Source organism: Anomaloglossus baeobatrachus, chromosome 4, assembly GCF_048569485.1.
Source record: "Anomaloglossus baeobatrachus isolate aAnoBae1 chromosome 4, aAnoBae1.hap1, whole genome shotgun sequence".
In the NCBI taxonomy this organism is placed as follows: domain Eukaryota; kingdom Metazoa; phylum Chordata; class Amphibia; order Anura; family Aromobatidae; genus Anomaloglossus; species Anomaloglossus baeobatrachus.
The window spans coordinates 281,603,100-281,629,647 of record NC_134356.1 but is presented as its reverse complement, the minus strand read 5'-3'; the positions used below and the strand labels follow the sequence as shown (position 1 = coordinate 281,629,647).

At 42.6% G+C, this 26,548-nt stretch overlaps 1 protein-coding gene across 1 annotated transcript in view; it reads right to left on the bottom strand.

Annotated features, from left to right (window-relative positions):
- Positions 1 to 2,162: 2,162 nt before the first annotated feature.
- KCNMB4 (potassium calcium-activated channel subfamily M regulatory beta subunit 4) overlaps positions 2,163 to 26,548 on the bottom strand; it is a 198,789-nt gene continuing 174,403 nt past the window's right edge. The window contains exon 3 of the mRNA XM_075344887.1: positions 2,163 to 2,925. Coding sequence (XP_075201002.1) covers positions 2,757 to 2,925 — 169 coding nt within the window. The 3' untranslated portion in view covers positions 2,163 to 2,756. The remainder of the gene's footprint in view (positions 2,926 to 26,548) is intronic.

Genomic DNA, 26,548 nt, shown 5'->3' with positions numbered 1-26,548 from the left:
TTAGCATGGCTTTACATATAATGGTTGTGGCTTTATGGGAGGAGGGGCATGGCGCAGAGGTGAACATGGACAAGACAAAGCCCCGGTACAAGAACAGTATATGGATCCTTTCCAATAGCTCCTCATAGTGCACAATGTCCCCTACTTGGAGGTGGAAGTGCCCCCTCACCTCTTGGGCCCCTGTGCGGCTGCCCTTGGCACGGGAATATTTACTAAGCTATGCTACGCACATACCAGTATCTTGGATCAAGTTCTCAAGCTTAATATACGCGGAATGTAATCTAATTAAATAGGATTTAAATTGGTGGGTCACCCATTTTCATTAGTGGCCATTTCGATATTACGTTGAGAAACAAGGTTTCTCTCAAATACCTTGTGTTGGCAATAATGCCTGTGAGCGGCGCTATTGCAGACCGCTTTTCCCCATCGCCTGACCCCTGGGCTCCATGACCTCTGATGTCCGGTGATCTCAGTTCAACTGAGGCCGGTTCCAGTCTCGGTGAGTCACTTGGCTGTGGGCGGAGTTTCACTCTCATCACAGCCCAGCATCGCTCCTGCTTGCGGCGCTCTGCAGGGAAGGAGAGAGCAAGGAGGTGCTGCGCTGTCACGCTGGGCAGTGATGAGCGGTAAAACACCACCAAAGCCCAGAGACTCAGGAAGACTGTGGCCGACGTCAGTTGACGTGACATCAATGGACATCAGGGGTCATGGAGCCCGGGGGGGAGGGTCACGCGAAGGGGATGAGCAGGCCGCAATAATGTCGCTCACAGGCAGAATTGGCAACACAAACTATTTGAGAGAAACCTTATTTCTCAACATAATATTGATGTGGCCAAAAATGAAAACAGGTGAACCACCTCTTTAATGATGCGCAGCAAAATAAAACCAATAAATATTGTATATCATGTAAGTAGGTATCCTCAAAAATGCAGATAACTCCAGGGGCTTTCATTTCTGTTCTTCTTCATGTCAGTATATTAGTTTACACTGATACTAATATGTGAAGCCAATCATTTGTGGTGTAGAAGATCAGTATTGGTCATGGATGGTACAGGGGAGGTTACCTGGATCTCGATCTGGCCATGTACACACTCGTTTCAGTGTTATGGAACTCAAATGCATTTCTTATGACCTGTGCAATAAGATCAGTTTGCAACATGTCTCCTCTACACTCCATAGTATTTATTAGATGGTAGATGTGCAGGAAGGTGAAGAAAGACATCTGGCCTGTTAATCGTACAAATGCAAGAATCTGAGTGCACATTGCCCTAACAAACCAAGTCATGTATACTGGAAACTATGGATTTAATAGAGAAAAAGCAGCGCTGTCCCTTCTAACCATTAAACCCCATGTGTAGTTGCACCAAGATCATAATCCTTATTGACAGATGTGAAAAAGATTAATAATCAAGCATATTAAACCATAACTCTATAGAGGGTTTGTTTTTTTTCACCGTTGGAATCTGTCCCCCTGCCACATCTTGTACTCGCCCTCCAGTGTTTTAATCTTTTTTCAGCATCGTTCCGGTCCCATGGAGCCATCTTGTGCTCGTAATTTCTGACTGGTCAGAAGTTGAGTCACAAGAGCTCAATACAAGTCTATGAAAGCCATAATGAGGCTCTCATAGACTTGTATTGAGTTGTGATCTCTGGTGCTCCATGAAATGCTGGAGCTGCCGGCAGGTCACAAATCATAAAAGATGGCGGCAGGGGGTAGGAGACTTGCATTTAAAACACCACTCCAGAGGGGAAATGAAAAGAATGCCGGAGAGCTGCTTTAAGGGGGTGCCTGTCTTAAGTTACCATCTGAGACACACGCTGCTCTACAAACAATAAGACCATCCCTTTAGTAACAAGGGAGCTCTCATCACATTGTTTGCCATTCAGTGCTGAATGGAGCTGCAAGAAGAAACGTTTAGGGATTTTTTTCTTTAATAAATTGCGCCTCCTTAGATTCATGTTTGGATGGCGCCTTAGGAGAGGGCTTACTTTTGCCTAGCCCTTGTCCGAGCCCTGCATGTCATATAGATAATATTAATAGCAACCGCAATACAAATCAAAATAAATATGTGGTTCACTATGTTATTTAGTGTCACCATTACATTGGAGAAATCAAATATCAAATTAAGTAAAAGAAATAATGATCATAGCAATAAAAAGAATTGCATCTTCTGTAGATTTTTAATTGGCTAAGCCGAAAAAGAAAAGTATATATTTCTAAATATAAAGTATACAATCTAGACAATTTATACCTGATTCATTGTCACTACAAGGACAAGAGAAGCATTTCAAATACATTGTAAGTCTCTGACCTGTAAAAGCAAGTAAAACGCAATGAGGGGGAGAGAGGAAAAAAAAAAAATCAAGCTTATAAAAATTCAGTGCTATGACATAAAAAAAGCACACTTTAATCTCATAGAAGTACATGATACAAAATAAACTCAAATCTTTTTGATATTTTACATACCAAATAAAAAATATTTTTTATCGCAAAGGTGAAATGAAATTTTTGGACGGCTTCACTTTACACTTGGCTACGTATGAGTCAGTACATTTCTCCTTATAGATAGATGAGCCTCCGTCCTCGGCATTTCTGGGCATTCTTCCCACAGGGAGCAGTAATCTAGAAGAAGTCTGAGAAAATATTCCACTTTCTGCATATCATCAATTATCAAGAAAAATAGTGATGAAGAGGCAACGAGAGGACTATAGGTAATTGGGGTTTTGGTTTGAATTGAAGCTTCCTCCTTTAAACTCTATGAAGATTTTCTCTTCTGTATGGCCTCTGCCTTTACTGCCAGACTTCTTGCGCAGATGGTGAGAACCACAATCAGTACGCCCACCATGAAGGTGACTAGTGGCCACAAGAAACAGTGCAGGAGAACATTCTCATCATGGGTTCGTCTTAGCAGGACATCTTCTGGCCTGAAAGATAAAAATGTTGTACAGATTAGTTGGTCAAGTCAAAGAGTTAAGCCAATGTAATAGTCAATGTATTCTCGCAAATGCTTTCTGTGGAGCTCCTGCAGCTGACGCGCTCCTTGCGTTCTGTAAGTGATCCACAGCCCATCCATTCAGCTTATGAGTGAAAACAACTCCACCAGATGGGTTGTGGAGCTGCGAAAACCCGTGACACACTGGATTATAACTTTACTTGACTACAGAATGGCTGTCCTTTTGCCCTTAATTAACCACCCAACAGTTACCCACCCAAGAAATGACACAATCTATTGATTTTGTTTGAAAAACTTGGCCAATGCAGTCTTTCATTGAAATTAAATAACAACGTAATAAAATAATAATGAGGAAGAGTGGATCCTTGAAAGCCAAAACCAAAATAAACCTGGCGCCATCCACTAGGCCTCTTTGCTCCCGACCGCACTGCACCGATTCGGGGTCCCTCCTGCTGGATGGCGCCTACCCATAAACTTGTCCCTCTGAGACCTCAGCTTTGTAGGGACTCTCCAGATGTTTCCAAGCATTTACGTAGAAGGAGATGAGGGGAGTGGTGAACCTTCAAAATTATTCCACCACCACCCCCACTTCAACACCACCATTGGCTTTCAAAAGCCTCGCTCCCACCTGCTGCCATGGCAATGATATAAACACCTCAAACACAATCAGAATAACAATACCCTCCCATGGATCCTACTGTACATAACGGAGGAAGGTGGGTCACGCTGATTCACTAATTAACTAACCACCCCAGATCCCAGCCTGAGTCCTATATACCCTGACCCAAGCACTAGTCAGGTAAGGCTCCACCCTATAACCTACTCCATCTTGCCACATACTCTACCCCATGTTAACAGTAAAAGCAATCGCCAAACACCATTTGTTTCAGAATTGTACAAAGGTTACACAAAAGATTCAGTCCCTGTCCATTACGCCCAATATAAGCAGCTATATCAATATTTCCACATAATGGCACACTTCAAGTACAGATGGCACAAACCTGTAAGCTTCAGGCTGTTTATTAGCTGGAATAGGAAAATTATATTTAAAAGGTAACAGAAAATGAGTAACAAAAAAATATTCAATATTCCTACCACTCATTTTACATTCATCATAAGTGTCAGATATGAATATCATACAGCACTTAAGCACTTGATTGGTGCAATTCTTTCATTTTCAGCTTGGGCCGAGACTGACGGCAGGTTCTGCATTTAAATATCACATTATCACATGTAAAAGGCATATGTACTATAGGAAATGTAAGGAAACACAATATTGTTTTGTCAGGAAAAACCCACATAATACAATGCGATAAAACGCAGCATCCGCATTTGGAGATCTATTTTCACAACATGTATGGGCAGAACACTTCACATGAGCTTTAAAAGGCTTCCATTATATGATCTCCAGTCTACATGTCAATACAAAGACTCCAAAGACCCGCACCTAGAGTATGGCTCTACGGGAGGGATTCACATCCTGGCTTCTCTTGTAACCTGGAGTTTCTTGTGGCTATGTCAGGGGTGTCCCTAGGCACTCACATGCAGGGCTCCAGCCCCGGATCTCATTGGTAAGGCCCCAAATCTCCAGTGACTTATTTTTTTAAGCTAAAGTAAACTTCATTGTTCAAGCAGAACTTTATGGGAGGCTTTGCACGTTGCAACATCGCACATGCGATGTCGGTGGGGTCAAATCGAAAGTGACGCACTTCCGGCGTCACTTTTGAGATCGTAGTGTGTAAATGCTAGATGATACGATTAACGAGCGCAAAAGCGTCGTTATCGTATCATCGTTGCAGGCTCCGACTTTTTCATAATTATGCTGCAGCGACAGGTACGATGTAGTTCCTCGCTCCTGCGGCAGCACACATCGCTTTGTATGAAGCCGCAGGAGCAAGGAACATCAGCTTACCTGCCGCCGGCGGCTATGCGTAAGGCAGGAGGTGGGCGGGATGTTTACATCCTGCTCATCTCCGCCCCTCCGCCGCTATTGGCCGCCTGCCGTGTGACGTCGCTATGACGCCGCACGACCCGCCCCCTTAGGAAGGAGGCGGGTCGCCGGCCAGAGCGACGGTCGCAGGGCAGGTGAGTGCATGTGAAGCTGGCGTAGCGATAATTTTCACTACGCCAGCTATCACAAGATATCGTACCTGTGACGGGGGCGGGGACTATCGCGTGCGACATCGCAGCATCGGCTTGCGATGTCGCAATGTGCAAAGCCCGCCTAACACTGGCAGCCTGGGTTTGCCAAACGCAGAGTATATACGGTATATATACTGTGTGTGTATATGTGTATATAATATACACACAAACACTTTGTGGGGACTGTATATATTATTTATACTGTGTGGGTATTGTGTATATACTGTATGTGTAGTGTATATACTTTGTATATGTAGTGTGTGATTTTTATACAGATTGCAGCTTTCGTATAGCTTGTATAAGAGGTGTCAGTGTCTATACAGGATCTATAATGTCTCGGATGTGGGCCGCAGGGCATGAAAAAATATGTAATTTACTTATTTTAGGTGTGGAGAAAGTGAAATTTGTACACGTAGGGATATAGTATGTGTGTATATATAATATATATATATATATATATATATATATATATATATATATATATATATTCGCCCCCCTTGAATTTTTCAACCTTTTCCCACATTTCAGGCTTCAAACATGAAGCTAAAAATTTTAATGTTATGGTGAAGAATCAAAAAGTGGACACAATTGTGAAGGTGATCGATATTTATTGATTTATTGCTTATTTTACATTTTTGTAAATAATACCTGAAAATTGGGGCGTGCAATATTATCCATTTCCTTTAAGTTAATACTTCGAAGCACCACCTTTTGCTGAGATTACAGCTGCAAGTCGCTTGGGGTATGGCTCTATCAGTTTTGCACATCGAGAGACTGAAATTCTTGCCCATTCCACCTTTGCAAACAGCTCGAGCTGAGTGAGGTTGGATGGAGAGCGTTTGTGGACAGCAGTTTTCAGCTCTTTCCACAGATTCTCGATTGGATCTGGACTTTGACTTGGCCATTCTAACACCTGGATACGTTTATTTGTGAACCATTCCATTGTAGATTTTGCTTTATGTTTTGTATCATTGTCTTGTTGAAAGACAAATCTCCATCCCAGTCTCAGGTCTTTTGCAGACTCCAACAGGTTTTCTTCAAGAATTGTCCTGTATTTGGCTCCATCCATCTTCCCATCAATTTTAACCATCTTCCCTGTCCCTGCTGAAGCAAAGCAGGGCCAAACCATGATGCTGCCACCATGTTTGACAGTGGGGATGGTGCGTTCAGGGTGATGAGCTGTTTGCTTTTATGCCAAACATATCGTTTGGCATTGTGCCCAAAAAGTTTGGTTTTGGTTTCATCTGACCACAGAACCTTCTTCCACATGTTTGGTGTGTCTCCCAGGTGGCTTGTGGCAAACTTTAAACAACACTTTTATGGATATCTTTGAGAAATGGCTTTCTCCTTGCCACTCTTCCATAAAGGCCAGATTTGTGCAGTGTACGACTGATTGTTGTCGTATGGACAGACTCTCCCACCTCAGCTGTAGATCTCTGCAGTTCATCCAGAGTGATCATGGGCCTCTTGGCTGAATCTCTGATCAGTCTTCTCCTTGTTTGACATGAAATTTTTGAGGGACGGCCGGGTCTTGGTAGATTTGCAGTGGTATGATACTCTTTCCATTTCCATATGATCGCTTGCACAGTGCTTCTTGGGATGTTTAAAGTTTTGGAAATCTTTTTGTAACCAAATCCGGCATTAAATTTCTCCACAACAGTATCACTGACCTGCCTGTTGTGTTCCTTGGTCTTCATGATGCTTTCTGTACTTTAAACAGAACACTGAGACTGTCACAGAGCAGGTGCATTTATACGGAGAGTGGATTACACACAGGTGGCTTATATTTATCATCATCAGTCATTTAGGACAACATTGGATCATTCAGAGATCCTCAATGAACTTCTGGAGATAGTTTGCTGCAATGAAAGTAAAGGGGATGAATAATATTGCACGCCTCAATTTTCAGTTTATTATTTTTTACAAAAGTTGAAAATAAGCAATATATTTCGTTCAACTTCACAATTGTTGATTCTTCACCATGACATTAAAATTTTTATCTTTATGTTTGAAGCCTGAAATGTGGGAAAAGGTTGAAAAATTTAAGGGGGCCGAATACTTTTGCAAGGCATTGTGTGTGTGAGTGTGTGTATGTATATATATATACATATATATATATATATATATATATATATATACATACACACTATATATATATATATGTGTGTATATATTATTAATAATAGAGAGATATCAATACTAGAATGACAGTTTGACAGTTGTCAGGTATGGCTTCCTTAACCTCTTAAGGACTGGGCAATTTTCTTTCTTTGTGCTTACGTTCTTTCCTTCCCTTATTCAAATAACCATAAGTTGTTTGTTTTTTTTATTTCTTTCCCTTCGATCTACCTATATGAGGGCTTGTTTTTGCTGGATGAGTTGTACTTTTGAATGGCACCATTCATTTTATAATGTGGTGTACTGGAAAGTGGGGAGACTGCACAGACAAAAACAAAGAACCATTGCATCCAAATAAAAGCCCGTCCTACTGAAATAAAGACAGACACCATTTTGTTGGCAGATATCGGTCACAGCTTTACTGATATATTATTATTTTACAAACTTTTCCAAACTCATTAAAACTTGTAAAACATATTTTATAAACTTTTTTCAAACTCTTTAGAACTTGTAAAACATAACTTGACTCCAGGTGAGAAGGGACACTCTACCACAGGACCAAGGACTTCCTCTCTCTCACCAGAATGCTGTTGACACATGCTGCTGTGACTTCACTGTACAAACATTTAGAAACTGTTACCAAAAAAGAAAAACAAGTAAAAAACAAGCATTAACAATAGGGAGGGAGGGAGGGAGAGCTGCTGCCGGATCCTGGGAAACCAGGGGAAGAGGCCGGACACCGGCCCAGACCCCAATATATAGGTAGAAATTACACCCTATAGGTGGGATTGGGAAATCAGGACGGTGTCCCCTCCCAAACACAGGAAGAGCAGGGCCTGGACGGGAGAGGGGGCTGGACAAAAACAGCATTGGAGGTTAACCCCTTGCTTCACAGTCTGGGGCAGTTTCATTATGCACTACACTGCCCACCAGACTGCACAGACAAAAACAAAGAACCATTGCATCCAAATAAAAGCCCGTCCTACTGAAATAAAGACAGACACCATTTTGTTGGCAGATATCGGTCACAGCTTTACTGATATATTATTATTTTACAAACTTTTCCAAACTCATTAAAACTTGTAAAACATATTTTATAAACTTTTTTCAAACTCTTTAGAACTTGTAAAACATAACTTGACTCCAGGTGAGAAGGGACACTCTACCACAGGACCAAGGACTTCCGCTCTCTCACCAGAATGCTGTTGACACATGCCAAGGAGGAGACCAGTCTCAAACTGAACTCCGACCCCCACCATTTGGAAAAAAGGCTTGCTCCAGGCCGCCCTGGATCATAGATAAAATTGTATCCAGACCGATATCTGCCAAGAGCACACCATCTTGAAGCATTAACCTTCGGTTGTCATCTTCCAACTAAAATCATCGGAGCAGACAACTGCCTGCTGATGGCAACCACCTCCAACAAGACCTGAGCCATCTCAGACCTCGAACCCAACCACTAAGCAGTTCGACAGAGTAGAATCCAAGATTGCGACTGTTACCAGCTCTCTGAACAGCCCAAAACACGTAGAAATGGCCAACAATCCAAAAACCTTTTTTTTTTTTTTTTATAGCAATGCCGAACCTTTAAAGAAATTAACTAAAGTAAATGTGCTATAAAATTGGTTACTTCCTGCAGTAAATCGTGCGATGCATATCTGACAAAAAAGGCAGAGCGCAATTTACCAATATGCACTGTATATCAGAGTCTGATAAAGCCCGCCCTGGCAGCCTCAGTGGCTGCCACAATGAAAAGGAATGAGTCCCAAAGTGATCAGGGGGTGAAAAAACGGCAAGCGGTGAGGCAGCACCGAAAAAAGGAGCGGTAAACTGGTACCTAGTAAGGGGGGAACCATCCTAATAAACTAACAGTGAGGTACCAGTAGACCGACAAACAAAAATTCCATCAAACGCAAAGGGGCAGGTAGAGCCAGGGGAAGGAACAGTCTAATCCCAGAATCTCTAGCCACTTGGTCAGTTTGGGCTCCTGAAGGCGGATACGCATGAAGGGTCAATAAGTAGTATGGCACACAATTGAAGGCAACAAAACTATTCTTGGACGGTTTGGCGAGTTCGCTGACTCTGAGGGCCCAGAAAAGGCCAAGTTAAAGGTTGTGGACAACAGGGATATCTCCCGTGGGATTGAACAAACAGCCTGCATAGTCGATTAACTGAAGAAGCATCAGGTAAAAAATTGGGATGCCTCTTATCTATGGATTGGTGGGACTTAAACCAGCCATTAAAGGGGTATGCAAATAACAAAAGATTTAGTAATGTAGAACATCCCATCAAAATTGAAACAAAATACAAATAAATGCTTCTGGGCTACAGAGGCGAAAGAACCAAAGTTATAAAGGTGCATCAAATATTGGAGGGTAACCTCCGAACAGGTAAAGTTATCAGAACCGAGGGACCAGCTACCAGCATACCTATACCTAACCACTGTTTCACGCCTATCCATAAAGTTGCCACTTTGAAGGGGGATCTGAAGTCCTAATCTCTGTCAGGAGTTGGTCCCGACAAGATCTCGCAGCGGTGTGGCAATGGCAACCCACCGGGCTGGCATTGGGTACCAGCTGAAAAATCCTGCAAACAGAAACGAGACAATCAATATGGAGAATTACTCTGAGAACCCGTAGCCCATGCTCGGATCCAAATGTGTATTGTATGCAGCGTAACAGCAAACAAAATATTACAGTTGGCTAGTGACTTGTGGCAAAACTCCACAGCAATGACAATAGGGAACGATTCTGAAAGGGAAAAATTAGCAGTCAAACAAAAAGTTAACAGGGTGAGGGCCAGGTGCCGCGGCACCACTGATTGCCCAAAACAGCGCTAAAACCATCAGAAAAAGACGCATTGGTGAGCAAAAATAAAACCTGGTTAGACACCACAGAACACATGTTGAACATGCACTCATTAAGGTGAAAAGGAATTGAGACCAAATCAGTAAGTCAGAAGTAATACGTAATCCTGTGGTCAGGGTGAAGCGCCCTTCTGGTGGACTTATGAATCCTGTGGTCAGGGTGAAGCGCCCCTAGTGGACAATGAGAGGCGGTGAACTGCATTTGGCGCAATGTAACTTTCCTGTAAAGACACAAATACTTATAACTATACTATGCCTGTAATTCTAATTAGCTCGGGCTGTAATTCTGACCTCTCTAATGCTGCGGTTCAGTAATATAACATCACATAAGCAACAAAATTGTCCAACAGAATTACCAATTAGACAAAGTGAATGTATTTTCATGGTATGTAGAAAATCCCTTTAAGCTGCACCGTACAAAAACAAAACCCACACTCAATTGAAACAGGGTCTGAATCTTTCGTGCCCTACGTTTGTTTGGGGGCAAAGGGACAACAAACTCAATATCAACTGAAAAAATGTCAAAAATTGTTTGCATTCATCGAAGTCACTAGAGCAATTAAAGAAAATCATCAAGTAGTGAGTGACAAATTTTGAGACTGTCTCACACCACAGCACCCATTGAAGAAATGAACTGAAGAGTTAAAAATAATGGAATGACATAAAGCATCCCATGGGAAGTAAAGAATCGTAATAAAAATTGCCATACATGCAACAACCCAAAATATGGAACAGTACGGATGAACAGGTAACGGACAAAACACAGATTCGATATCAGATTAAGCAAAAGTGCATTGCGTCCGAACTCCCGTATAAGAGAAATTACACTATGAAAAGACACAGAAATCAAAGCTTACTCAGGAGGGATACCATGATTAACAGACCCGCCGTGTGGGTGGGATACAGTAGGTGGTGTATCAATTGAAATCTACCCGGTTCCGTTCCTTTTAGCGACAATAAGGGAGCAATTAGAAAAATTAAATAGAATAAATAAAGTGAAAGAAAAAATACAAAACTGATATGACCAGCCACATCCTTATTGGGATAGTTGTCAAGCCACAAGGGGCATCTCTGATACCTTTACCGGGGTCGTCTGAGACATTTGTACCATTTTACCGAGGACCTTGGAAGGAGAGTGAGTGCATCTAACAGCCAAATGGCTCCGCAGCAAGCAGAACACTCGTGCTAGTATTGCATAACCCAAAGAACCGGAAGTGTCAATCATTAAACAACCAACACGCTCCTGGGCGGCGCACGGCCACCATGGCTGGACCTTGTGAAGCTCCCGGCCCAGTGGCCGTGGATTGAAAAGTGGTATACTGGCTTCTGTACGGTCATTAACCTAAGCCAGAAATCCATGGCTTGGACACCCAAACCAATGCCAGGGTGTAGGGGCAAGCCGACGCTGAAAATCCTCATAATACCAACTACACCTATAACCACCGTGAGTTTATAGGAACTATAAATTAGGTATTGATAAATGAACATTTCAGGACCACGGTCGGGATGTTTCTGACCCAGGACTGAAAAACCTGTAGCCAATTACTAATCGTTCTCGTGACCCTGGGTTTCTTATCATAAGTACTGGGACAAATATAAACGTGACTTAGTCGACATGATGCTATCACAGGGGGTCAAAACACCACCGCTGACGTGACAGCACAAGACCGCCAGGCGTCCTCGAAGCGCCCGATCTCTCAAACAATGAAGATGGAGAATGCCACCTTAAGGAGCTGTAATGCCTTAATCCCCCAAGCCTCCGTGAACACACCGGATGTTGATGTGGATGCCATCTCTGTGGAATTCGCCGTAGATACACCACCGCTGACGTGGGAAGGGGCATACCTCACATCCCCGGGCTGTTCAGTAGCAGACCAATTCCTCTGTGTCCTCGTAGGCTGCACCATAGATGTTCGTGCACACTCATCAGTCACCCTCGAGACGCTTGAGCCCTCAAAAGGAATTCAAAAGGCGACTTCTACCCGATGAGTGTGAACGCCGGCTTCTGTGTGTACGGGAGGAGTTCCGTGAAGAATGCCTCAAGCGCCTCCTGCACCGATCCGGCGAGCGACGCTGATCGTGCAGATCCGACCGATGCAAGGCCATGTGCCCACGCTGCGTTCTATCCCTACAGAAATTTCCGCAGCGATCTGAACAGCACACGTGCGCCCCAAACCGCCGCAGAAACAGTCCGTACTGAAAAGCCGATTTCATGCGCTCCGCACGCAGCCCCCCCCATAGACAGAGCAGGGGCTGCATGCAGAGCGCACCAAAGAAGCGACATATCACTTCTTAGAACGCAGCGCCCCGGCAGTAGCCGAAGCGCCACGTTCCAATACGCCATGTGGGCATGAATTATGCACAATCTTCATAGCTTGTGCTGGGGACGCAGGACGCATGCAGCCACGCTGCGGTGCAGAACGCAGCGTAACTGCATGAAAACACGCCACGTGGGCACATAGCCCAACGCAGAGGGGAAGCGGGACCGATCACTGGTAGGACATAAGCAGGACCCCTGTGGTCTGCAAGGATTTAGACATTGTGAAAGTAGCTGTGGATGTGAAGAAGGGGACAGCTTGGGCATCAAGGGTTAATTGAGAACGTGGCAGACCATCACAGGTATGCAGCACAGGAGGGGAGTTAGGGGGGGGTGTTCACTATGTGGAGGCTCTGAGCCAGGGATACAGGCTGGTGAGCAGACACACTGCCCAAAACCTGCAGAAGAGGAAGTGGTGTCATTGTCCATGGCAGTATATGAGGGGTTAAAGTAATACTGCTGTGATGCTAATGCACTAGAAGTGCTGAGCTGCAGGGGAGATGAAGGGGGCGTGGAGCAAACTGTGCTGTGTGAAAACAGGGAGGGGCTGAGGGAGCAACAGTTGTGAGGTGTTTATTAAAGCCTGCCTGCCGTGCTAAAGGCAGAGACAGGAAAAGCAGGGATGCACTTGGGGCAGGGGCCCGAGGGAAGCGCCTAGGAGAAGAAACACTTCCCGGGCAGGTGCTGCAGCTCTCTGCAACATAGCCCCTAGCTGTGACTGAGGAGAGCTGAGCTCTGCAAATAAATGAGCCAGTCATTCCTAACCTTCATGCCACGCATGGGCCTGCAGCGTCTCAAGGATGTGAAGGTCCATCGGGTTTCTCCTGCTTCCACCAGGCAGAGCTGCTGCCGGATCCTGGGAAACCAGGGGAAGAGGCCGGACACCGGCCCAGACCCCAATATATAGGTAGAAATTACACCCTATAGGTGGGATTGGGAAATCTGGAGGGGCCAGGACGGTGTCCCCTCCCAAACACAGGAAGAGCAGGGCCTGGACGGGAGAGGGGGCTGGACAAAAACAGCATTGGAGGTTAACCCCTTGCTTCACAGTCTGGGGCAGTTTCATTATGCACTACACTGCCCACCAAAAAAAATGTCAACGGTGGCAAAATAGCAAAAACATAAAAAAATAAAATGCAATTCCACTTATTTTACAGTAAACATCACCCAATAATATGATTCTCCAGGTCAGTACAATCATGCAGATATCAAATATGTATAGTTTTGTTTAAAGGGAACCATCCAGCAGGATTTTCATATATAAAGTAAAGCCAGTGCTGTACTGGTGCTAGGATGCTGAATGTAAGCATAGCTTTTGAGATTGGATGTTTTATTTCACAAATCTGTGGAAGTAAAGTTACAGAAATGCACTGTTATTTGATTAATAGCAGCTCCACAATATCTAATAGTTGAGTTTTCACCTAGTACCACTCCCTGTCTGTATAAGCAATAATCACGGTGTCATATGAACGTCAGCTGCAGGCCGGTTTTCACAAGAGAACAGTCATGACAGGCACAGGATCCTTCAGCAGACTTGTGACCACCATGGTAATCCATCCATACAGCTCTATAACATCATAGAATGGGCTGCCCCCTGCCGGCGCAAATTACATGCCACTATGAGAGATTGACACCAGTTCAAACAGTCATGGGCGGAACTCCTCTGCTGCTTTTACTGGCAGATGATGACTGAATATCACAGCTATTATGGGCCTGGAAACTTGGGGGCTCGGATTGCATCAAAGTCAGGGAGATAGCATAGCATGTACCCTGTATGTCATATGTTGTTAGAGGGTTAAAGAAGTGGTAACTGGCACAAATGTTTATTAATGAGGTTGTCCACTTTTCTTTTCATTTGACTTTGTTAAAAAAATAAGTAAATTCTCCTTAACCCCTGCCATTCTAGCACTTCCCCGATCCTTATTGACAGGTTTGATATTGGTGATGTGAAAACAACTGCACGTGACCACTACAGACAATCATTGAGCTGAGCACTCTTGTGCCATTCACCCTGACATAACTGTTGAGACCACTGATTGCCTGCAGCAGTCATGTCCTATGGTCATGTTGTCATCACTGCAGCCATGTTAATACCATTTGTTGTGGCACAAAGGCAGCGCTGCAGAATGCCTGTGTCCAAAGAAGCACAAAAGTCCTGAACGTGGACATTCCCTTTAAAGAGGTTGTCGAGGCTTATCACAAAAGTCTGCAGTCACTCTGTGTGTCACTCTATGACTGCAGACTTGTGATTCTTCACATTGCACGCTGAGGATTCTCCATGGCCTCTCAATTCAAGCAAAATTGAGCGATGTAGAGGCATGTCTAGTTGGAGTGTATCTGGAAATAAGCATATTGCATACAACGCATGCTGCTCACAATGTGAGACTTCACACGTCTGCGTCACATACAGCGCATATCTGTTACATGGGCCTGAATCATCGAGCTCTTACGCCACGTTCTTACATTATGGTTTTCAGTATCTGGAGGGCAGAGGTTGCAATAACGCCTATTTGATCTTTGGATATGATAAATAACATTCTATTTATTGTACATATGGCGAATGAATGATATTTCTATACATATGTATTGGGTACGCAATATTTTTCTGTAAATATATTTTCAGAAGATATATTAGTGATACTGTGCCAGTTTAGTGGTATAATTTCCTTAAATGGCCATTAGCATAAATGTTTATGTTCAGAGATTGTCCATTTTTATTTGTTTGTAGGGGACAAAATAACAAAATCAGTCTTCGGGCTCGATCACACCACCATATAACATGGACGAGTGCAATCCGGTGTTTTATTGGCTAACACTCCAATCTGATACTACGGAGCAGTGCCGATCAGCGATTTTCTTTTTTACTGCCAATTCGAAAAACATATCGCTGCATGCTGTGATTGGCAGCGTAGATCAGATGGACTGCAAGACACCGGACTGCACTCATGATCTCAGTGCAGTCTAATATACGCCAAGACAGACAATGGAGAAGATGGAGACATTAATCTCTCCTTCTTCACACCTGTGATCCATTTCGAGATTGTACTTTCCATCCATGTTTCCAGTGTTTAAAATCATTTTTTTTTCAAAGGATACAATATGTTCTATCACCTATGGTGATTGTTACAAGTCCCGTCTGTTCCTTTGGCAGGACTATTGCTTCTACTTGACGGCACTACCTGGACTTACAGTGCTGGCCAAAAGTATTGGTACCCCTGCAATTTTGTCAGATAATACTCAGTTTCTTCTTGAAAATGATTGCAATCACAAATTCTTTGGTATTATTATCTTTATTTAATTTGTCTTCAATGAAAAAAAAAAATAAAAATTGTCATAAAGCCAAATTGGATATAATTCCACACCAAACATAAAAAAGGGGGTGGACAAAAGTATTGGCACTGTTTGAAAAATCATGTGATGGTTCTCTAATTTGTGTATTTAACAGCACCTGTAACTTACCTGTGGCACCTAACAGGTGTTGGCAATAACTAAATCACACTTGCAGCCAGTTGACATGGTTTAAAGTTGATTCAACCTCTGTCCTGTGTCCTGGTGTGTACCACATTGAGCATGGAGAAAAGAAAGAAGACCAAAGAACTGTCTGAGGACTTGAGAATCCAAATTGTGAGGAAGCATGAGCAATCTCAAGGCTACAAGTCCATCTCTAAAGACCTGAAAGTTCCTGTGCCTATGGTGTGCATTGTCATCAATAAGTTTAAAGCCCATGGCACTGTGGCTAACCTCCCTAGATGTGGAAGGAAAAGAAAAATTGACGAGAGATTTCAACGCAAGATTGTGCGGTTGGTGAATGAAGAACCTTGACTAACATCCAAACAAGTTCAAGCTGCTCTGCAGTCCGAGGGTACAACAGTGTCAACCCGTACTATCCGTCGGCGTCTGAATGAAAAGGGACTGTATGGTAGGATACCCAGGAAGACCCCACTTCTTACCCCGAGACATAAAAAAGCCAGGCTGGAGTTTGCCAAAACTTGCCTGAGAAAGCCTAAAACGTTTTGGAAGAATGTTCTCTGGTCAGATGAGTCAAAAGTAGAGCTTTTTGGGAAAAGCCATCAACATAGACTTTACAGGAAAAAAAAGAAGCATTCAAAGAAAAGAACACTGTCCCTACAGTCAAACATGGCGGAGGTTTCCTGATGTTTTGGGGTTGTTTTGCTGCCTCTGGCACTGGACTGCTTGACTGTGTGCATGGCATAATGAAGTCTAAAGACTACCAAGAAATTTTGCAGCATAAGGTAGGGCCCAGTGTGAGAAAGCTGGGTCTCCCTCAGAGGTCATGGGTCTTCCAGCAGGACAATGACCTAAAACATACTTCAAAAAGCACTAGAAAATGGTTTGAGAGAAAGCACTGGAGACTACTAAAGTGGCCAGCAATGAGTCCAGACCTGAATCCCATAGAACACCTGTGGAGAGATCTCAAAATGGCAGTTTGGAGAAGGCATCCTTCAAATTTCAGGGCCCTGGAGCAGTTTGCCAAAGAAGAATGGTCTAAAATTCCAGTTTGTAAGAAACTCATTGATGGTTACCGGAAGCGGTTGCTCGCAGTTATTTTGGCTAACGGTTGTGCAACCAAGTATTAGGCTAAGGGTGCCAATACTTTTATCTGGCCAATTTGTGATTGCAATTATTTTCAAGAAGAAACTGAGTATTATCTGACAGAATTGCAGGGGTGCCAATACTTTTGGCCAACACTGTACTACAGAACAATGAGTCTCCTCCTGCCAGTGACGTGAAGTGGAGCAGACTGCTATGTAACTGCATAGTCCTGCTCCTAGAGCCCATGAGCAGGACAGACACACTACATGGCTGCATTGAAAATCAGAGGAATTAACCAACATAATAACTTGGACAGAAGAGGGGAAAGAATAAGCAAACAGATGCAATTAAAGGGTTATTCCCAAAATAGCAAATGATCTCTTATCTAAAGAGGAGAGGATAATGTGTGGATTACCGAGGGCCTGACTGTTGGGAACCCCCGCGATTCCAGGGACAGGGTTCTCCATCAACTTCCCCTGTATTCATTGTCCATAGGACTGCCCAAAATAGCCAAGAACAGCACTCCACCAGTTCTGGCAGACCCATAGACAATGAATGGAGAGGTGGTTGATCATGTGCACTGCTACTCCATGTTTTTAATGGGATGGCCGAGCACCAGCACTTGGGTATCTCCAGCGGTCCCATAGAGAATGAATGGTGCGGCAGTGTATATAAATGACCATCGCTCCATTCATACGGTGGGGGGGGTATGTTCTCTGGATCAGTGAGGTTCCCTGCAGACGACCCCCAGCGATCATGAAGTTATTCCCTATCCATAAAATAGGGGTTAACTTTAAAGCTTGATACAACCGCTTCTAAAGATTTTTTCGATCTGTGGCTACGTAATTCTAAGGTCAGAGGGAATCTGACAGCCGACCTCCACTAATTAGAGCCCCTAGATTAAAGGAGCCCCTGCCTGCTTCTGTTGTATTAGATTGTGTTCAGCAGTGACCGTCACTGCACGGGATCGGGATCATCATAATTGTCAGCGCTTTATGTTTTCACGTCTAAATAGTGCGTTTTAACATTATGTATATCAACAGCTTCTATTACAAATATGGCCTAGTACACACTACGCCTTGGCTAAAAATTCTCCTAAAAAATATTGAGGAGTAATTTTACCCTCCTGTAAAATTTGTAGTGTAACCTCTGCTGGTGGGGTTATGCAGTTACAGTACAATAGTATCCTTATTTAGGCGCTGTATAGCGGTTATTCAGTAACTGTATGGCGGTAATGGTAGTGTTTTATATTACTCTACGACGGTACTGTGCATTTATGGTGCGGCAGTGCTATTTCTTGTCATGGGCCATTTCAGTTTTTCCCTAATTCTGCACAATCGTAAGAATTGTGCCCATACTTGTTAGTGTCACTGACAGTCAACTGTCAATATGTTGTAAAGTCTGAGGTGCCGATGATGTAATATAATACACTGGGCTTGAGCCATGGATGTTTTAGGACTTTAACAACGCCCTGGACTATGTCAGGAATTCCCAGAATAAAGCAGTGGTAAGGACAGTGATTTTTACAGTGAAGCGTGCACCCACTTAAGTCTATAGGTGCGTGCAAAACATCGGCCTACACTCAGATGTCACCCGAGTGCAGTCCGATATACGATACAGGGAAAAGATGGAGAAATTAAGATCTCCATCTTCTCACCTCGGCTCTAATTCTTGCATGCGAGAGAATCTGATCATAGGAAATGACACTTGGCTCATTCTCAGAGTTAAGGCCCCGTCACACACAGAGATAAATCTTTGGCAGATCTGTGGTTGGAGTGAAATCATGGACATATTGTTCCATTTGTACACAGCCACAAACCTGTCACTGATTGTCCACAATTTCACTGCAACCACAGATCTGCCAAAAATGTATCTGTGTGTGACAGGGCCTTTAGAGTTGAGCGTCATTAGCAGAATTGGGCAGATTCTCTCACATGAGACCCCAGCCTGAAAGGATGGAAGCTCTGCACAATGCATTTCCGCTTGTAGATGCAATAAATAATGTTACCTTCTACACTCCTTTTACGATTCTAATTAGACTTTTATTATGCAGTGATGCAGCGGGGAGGCACAATTCTCGAAAATTAGCTCTTCCATGAATTCATAATTAAAATATCATAACTACGTTAATTTTGAGCATTAACTTCTATTTGTATAGCCACTACCAAATATTTCAGCCCCAAGGTCATACAGTGAATATCTGGGCACCTTTTAATCTTTAAGTAATGTATGTGTAATATAATAGTAACCTTCACAATATCCTAAGAGCTTTTCAAAAGGGAGCCAGAAACTCCAACAAGTGCTCGGTAGGAGTGTCACACTCAGTTAACGGCCTGACATCCATGACTTAACATACTGCATATAAGGCTATACTGCAATAGTTTTTTCATTTCAAAGTTTTTGTCATCATTTAATAGTTACAGTACGTTAGATTTTTGGGTGATTCCACAGAGTAAAATAAAACCTATTGGACTCGTTATGAGTTATTGGGGGAAAAGGTATCATAATATAGCATATCAGATCATCGCAGATCCATCCTATCAGTCGGGGACAAACAACTTGTCTTCATCGGGTAGCTAGTAAACTGTACAGAAAAGTTGCAAATGACCTTATATAAGAACTTCGGGTCTGCTTCATCAAAGTTTTTTATGCCAGAATTGCGTAAAGCTAAGAAAAGTCTCATAATTTTGGCACAACTGGAGGCTATGCTAAAATGTTTGTGTCTTTTACCGTTCTACGCCATTTTTACAGGACAGGCGCATGGCGACCACTGATTATCAAAGTCAAGACTGGAGCAGGATTCGTGGTAAGGCACCCACAGGTTTACGCCATTAGTCCATCGCTCCTGGTTCATGAAGAAGAGTATGCCTCTTCATGAATCAGGAGCTTCTGACTCACACATCTGCTCATCAAGACCGGCATGAACAATGCAGGTTTTCATGAATTGGGCTTAATTTGTGTTACCCTAATAAATTGTTTCCAAATGTCTCACGTTCTTTCAATACCACAGCTGTTGGTTAGAGAAAATTCATCCTAGTAGCAGAGCTGCCATGACAAATTACAGAAAGTAGGGGTGGGTTTGATGACCTAGCCTAACCGGGTTTCTGTATGTTTGCCTTTCCTCGCTCTGTATCTTCACTATATTTTATTAGGGAGGATATTCTGACTGGACTCGCAATTAGAGATGAGCAAATATGACTGTAATTGAATTGCACTAAAATATTACAAATATCCCAATGCTTGTAATTCGCTTCTGTGAGTACTCAGAAAAAAGGCGGATACTGGCCTCCATTTGTCTGAGCTGTAGAGGGCCTTCAAAAGGTTAAGAAATAAAAAAATACATATACTCACCTTATTGCTCAGCTGTCCAGCCTCTCTGCTCCTCACGACCACCCGTCTGGTCCTCTTTGCATCTTATCACCGCCATGAGACCATAAATCCTTGGCCTCTCACAGAAAGTTGGGACTTCCAGCTCTGATGATGCTCAGCACGGTGCTACGCATATGTGAGCAAGGTCATGGTATATGTCGTGAGCCCATGACATTGTGACCTTTTACTCAATTTCAGCAAGATAAGAAGATGCGGCAAGTGCTGATGAGGGGGCTGGAGAGGTGAGCAGTAAGATGAATTTAAGGATTTTTTTGTATTTTTTATATTTTATGTTTATTTTGCTCTCGACTCCGGAAACGGACATTCAATTTGAGAAGAATAATTTCTCTGCAACTCAATTTTCAAGGGAGAATCTGCGTCAACAGTAAAATCAAATTTTGCTCTATCCGCTCATCACTACATGCAATTAATTTCTGGTAGTGAGGGAAAGGAAGTCTGAGTAGGTAATCTGCTGTCAGACATCAGAGCTTGTGGAGGGTCCGCACTGAAGTCCGCAATGAACAGCAGTGGTTCTATTTGAAGCTCATGAGCTTCAATGCAAAATCTCCAATAAAGTCATCAGCAATTCTGGGTTTTTAATAGTAATGGTCTTCACATATGGGCCAAAAGGGTCTTTTAGACCACTGTAGGCTTCATTCCCCAGGGGCTTACTGCAACCCCTGCACTCACTTTAGTTAAGCCACTGAAACGAGCCCTCTGAGAAAAAACAGACTAGGCGCGAGTGCCAAACCAGTTTTTCAATAACAAAGAAATAATAGAACTACATCCTTTTATTTCAAATCCTGAGAAAAGAACAGGTACGTGTTAATTATTAAAAAGTGTTTTTACAAAAAAAAATTCTGGCAATAATCCATTATTTGTCCTTTAGTGCAAAACCCTTTAATCTATGAAGCTGTCTTCCTGGATGAACATCTGCTGTATTTCAAAGGGCGATAACAATAGCATATTCACAATTCATTTAACTCCTCACCTACCTAGCATTAAACTTTTGAACCAGAATGCGGGGGATAAATAAAGCTATGGCTACTTATTGGATTGTGTGTTGTGCGCATGAAATTGTGAGCGGACACATAGTAATGTATCTAACATAATGTACCTATTTGAGGACTATCAAAGAATTTAAAATGTCACTCTCGTCTGCACATAAATCTATACATTTCCCTCCTGGCTGAGTCAGCAGCTGCATGGAGATGGTGCACCTGCAATAGCTTGAAGGCAGTGACTATTTTACTGTCTTTTCTTTTTTATTGTTGTGTCCACATCACTGAATGAGTGAAATGGTAATGCAGCCTCCTTGATAACATGAGTAGTGAATTTTCGAAAAAGTGTAAGATCTGCTCTAAAGGGCACGTTACACGCTACGATATATCTAACGATATGTCGTCGGGGTCACGTTGATAGTGACGCACATCCGGCATCGTTTGACATATCGTAGCGTGTGACAGCTGTGAGCGTCTGTGATCGAGCAAAAATACTCACCTCATCGTTGCTCATTGACACGTCACTCATTTCCTAAAAATCGAACGTCCTTCTGCTTGCCAGTTATTATTATTATTATTATTTATTATTATAGTGCCATTTATTCCATGGCGCTTTACAAGTGAGAGAGGGTATACGTACAACAATCATTAACAGTACAAGACAGACTGGTATAGGAGGAGAGAGGACCCTGCCCGCGAGGGCTCACAGTCTACAGGGAATGGGTGATGGTACAATAGGCGAGGACAGAGCTGGTTGCGCAGTTGTTCATTGATCCCGAGGCAGCAAACATCGCTCCGTGTGACACCCCGGGAACGATGAACTGCAGCTTACCTACATCCCACCGGCAATGCGGAAGGAAGATGGTGGGCGGGATGTTTACGATCACCGCCTATCCGCTTCTATTGACCGGCCGCTGTGTGACGTCGCTGTGACGCCGAACGTCCTTCCCCCTTCAGGAAGTGGATGTTCACCGTCCACAGCGAGGTCGTTTGGAAGGTAAGTACATGTGATGGGGGTTTACGACTTTGTGTGACACAGGCAAGAAATTGCCCCTGCCGCACAAACATGCACATGCAATCGCACGAGAAATTGACGCGTGTAAAGCAGCCTTTAGTGTCCTGAAGGTGTAGGGTCCTCTAACGATAAATCGCACTCATAAGGAAAATTAACTATAAAAAAAAAAAAAGAATTTAATGTTGCAATTCCCCCTAAAAGTCTTTTATGACCATATGAGGATAACAATGTATAGAATAAATTAAAATAAATAAAAAAAAATATATAAATAAAACAAGAAAAATGTCTAGCTTTGGCCCCCGATGGGGGAAAGAAAGCATATACAGTTGTAAATCAGAAGTTTACATACACTATGTAAAAAGACACATCTGCATGTTTTTCTCACTATCTAACATGAAATCAGAATAAACCTTTCTCAATTTAGGTCAAATAGGAACCAAAATTATTTATATTTGCCAAATGCCAGAATAATGAGAGAGAGAGAGAGAGAATGTGTTCAGGCATTTTTATTGCTTTGTGCAAAATGAAAAGTTTACATTAATTTCATTAGTATTTGGTACCATTGCCCTTTAAACTGTATGATTTGGGTCAAAGGTTTTGGATCTCCTTCCACGAGCTTCTCACAATAGGTGGTAGGAATTTAGGCACATTCACCCTGACAGAACTTGTGTAACTGAGCCATAATTGTAGGTTGTCTTGCTCTCACCTGCCTTTTCAGCTTTGCCCATTCATTTTCAATAGGATTGAGAGGGTATTGTGATGGCCACTCCAAAACATTAACTTTGTTATCCTGAAGACACGTTGTAACCAGTTTGGCAGTATGCTTCAGGTCATTGTCCACTTGGAAGACCCATTTCCATCCAAGCTTTAAGTTCCTGGCTGATGTCTTCAAATATTGTTTCAGTATATAATCTTCTTTCCTCATGATGACATCTATTTTGTGAAATGCACTAGTCCTTCCTGCAGAAAAACAAACCCACAACATGATGCTGGTACTGTTGCATTTCACAGCTGGGATGGTGTTCTTAGGTTTCAAAGCTTCTCCCTTTTTCCTTCAAACGTAAGAATGGTCATTATGGTCAAACAGGTCAATTTTAGTTTAGTCAGACCACAGGACATGACTCCAAAAATTAAGGACTTTGTTCCTGTATGCATTCGCAAACATTAATCTGGCTTTATGTTTCTTTTGCAGTAACGGCTTCTACCTGGAAGAGTGGCCATTCTGTCAATGTTGATACAGTACTCGTTATGTGGATACTGACACAATCTTACCGTCTGCCAGCATCTTCACAAGGTCTTTTGCTTTTGTTCTTGGGTTGATATACACATTTCTGACCAAAGCACATTTCTTCTCTAGTACATATAACCAGTCTCCTTCCGCAACGATATCATGGCTGGACAGTCCCATCTTGTTTGTACTTGCGTAGTATTGTTTGTATACATGAACGAGGCACCTTCCATATCTGGATATTGCACCCAAGGATGAACCAGACATGTGCAAGTCCACAATTCTCTTCCTGAGATCTTGTCTGATGTCTTTTGACGTTCCCATGATGCTACAGAAACAAGCACTGTGTTTCAGGTGTGCAGTAAAATACATCCACAGGTGTGTCTGTAATTAACTCAGATGTTGCCATTAAACCTATCAGAAGCTCCAAAGACATGATATCATTATATGGGCTGTCCCATATTGTTTAACGGCATAGTACTCTTAGGGTACGTTCACATGGCATCATTTTTTTATCACAAAGATGCAGCGTTTTTGTCTAAAAAAAAAAAAAAAAAAACGCACCGTGACAAAAAAGTGCAATGTGTTTTTGCTGTGTTTTTACCGCGTTGTGCCCAATGTGTTTTTTTTAAGTCAAATCTATTGACAGGTAGGGCTCAAAAATGCTGGAAAAACGCGAAAAGAATTGACATGCTGCATCTTCAAAAATTGCAGCCAAGATACAACCAACAAAAGATGCCCAGTGTGGACAGCAAAATAGAAATCTCATAGACGTTGCTGGGACAAGGAAATGCATGCATTTTGGTGCATCTTTGTGACCTCAAAAATGTACCAAAAACGCAGCAAAAGACTGAACTTCGCCTTAGGGGCACTTTGCACACTACGACTTCGCAAGCCGATGCTGCGATGCCGTGCGCGATAGTCCCCGCCCCCGTCGCAGCTGCGATATCATGGTGATAGCTGCTGTAGCGAACATTATCGTTACGCCAGCTTCACATGCTCTCACCTGCCCTGCGACATCGCTCTGGCCGGCGAACCGCCTCCTTATTAAGGGGGCGGGTCGTGCGGCATCATAGCGACGTCACACAGCAGGCGGCCAATAGAAGCGGAGGGGTGGAGACGAGCGGGACGTAAACATCCCGCCCACCTCCTTCCTTCCGCATAGCCAGCGTGAGCCGCAGGACGCAGGTAGGAGATGTTCCTTGCTCCTGCGGCTTCATACACAGCGATATGTGCTGCCGAAGGAACGTGGAACAAAATCGTAACATCGGTATTTCCCAATTCATGGAAATGCCGGACCCTACACCAATGATACGATAACGACGCTTTTGCGCTCGTTACTCGTATCATAAAAGATTTACACACTACGATATCGACTGCGACGCCGGATGCGCGTCACTTTCGATTTGACCCCACCGACATTGCAGCTGCGATGTTGTAGTGTGCAAAGTGCCCCTTAGTGTATGTGAACTTTTTGATTTTGCAGAAAGTAATAAAAAGGCCTTAAAGCATTCTCTCTCTCATTATTCTGGTATTTGGCAAATATAAATAATTTTGGTTCCTTAAAATGGGAAAAGTTTATTCTGATTTCATGTCAAATAGTGAGAAAAACATGCAGATGTGTCTTTTTACGTAGTGTATATAAAAGTCTGTATATACAACTATATATAAAAAATAATTGCAATAGAAGTAGAATGCAATTTAAAATGTATTTTAATGATACTTTGTAAAGATGGATAGGTAATATGTGATATATAAAAGACACAATGTCCTATAAGATTGTAAACAACTAAAAATAGAGTATACAAAGAAGGCAAAAATTTGAGGAATAAAAAAAAACTTTATAGCTCTTAAAATTGTATGTATAAAATGTGCCTGCTCATAAATGGGAGAAAAATTGCCTAGTCTTGAACTAATCAAATGAAATAAAAATAAAAAAATGTTTCTCAGTAACTATTCCTACATCCACATGGGTGGGGAGGAGTCTCTTAGATTACTGATCTATGTAAATTGGCTGACCATCACAAAGAATTTCTAATTACATTAACTATATGGCAAGTCAGCCTAACATTTCCTTACAATTAACCTGTCCAATAATTCTATCAATTCAGACAAACTGGACAGATGGGAAGGATTTATGGCCCATTTTCAGGTCATCATGATTATTGGCCCTGTAACTAAGGGACATGATCAACAATAAAAATATCCACCACTGATCACACCGACATGTAAATAAAAGTGTAAATGATCTCTCATTCATAGAAGATGTCCTGCTTGATATAAAGTCATTCCCAAAAGTGTTGGCACCCTTGAAATTATTCCAAAAAATTAAGTATTTCTCCCAGAAAATTATTGTAAGCACACATATTTTGTTGTACAGAAGTTTAGTTCCTTTGTGTGTATTGAAACAACACAAAAAAACAAAAAGGACAATTGGTCATAATTTCACATAACCCAAAAAATGGGCCAAACGAAATTGTTGCCAGACTCAACTTTAATATTTGGTTTGCTTCCTATAACTATCAATTGGGTTCTTACACCTCTCAAATGGAATTTTGCACCACTCTTCTTTTGCAAACTGCTCCAGGTCTCTCATATTTGAAGGGCAACTTCTCCCAACAGAATTTTTAAGACCTCTCCACAGGTGTTCAATGGGATTTAGATCTGGACTCATTGTTGGCCACTTCAGAGCTCTCCAGTGCTTTGATTCCATAAATTTCTGTGTGTTTCTTGAAGTATGTTCAGGGTCATTGTCCTGTTAGAAGACCCATGACCTAAGACGCAAACCTAGCCTTCTGAGAGTCGGCACTACATTGCAACACAAAATCTTCTGGTAATCTTGAGATTTCATGATGCATTGCACACAGTCAAGACACCCAGTGCCAGAGGCAGCAAAATAACCCCAAAATATCTTAAAACCTACAGTCAAATATGGTGGAGGTTCAATGTTCTTTTCTTCATAGGCCTCATTCTATTTTCGATAA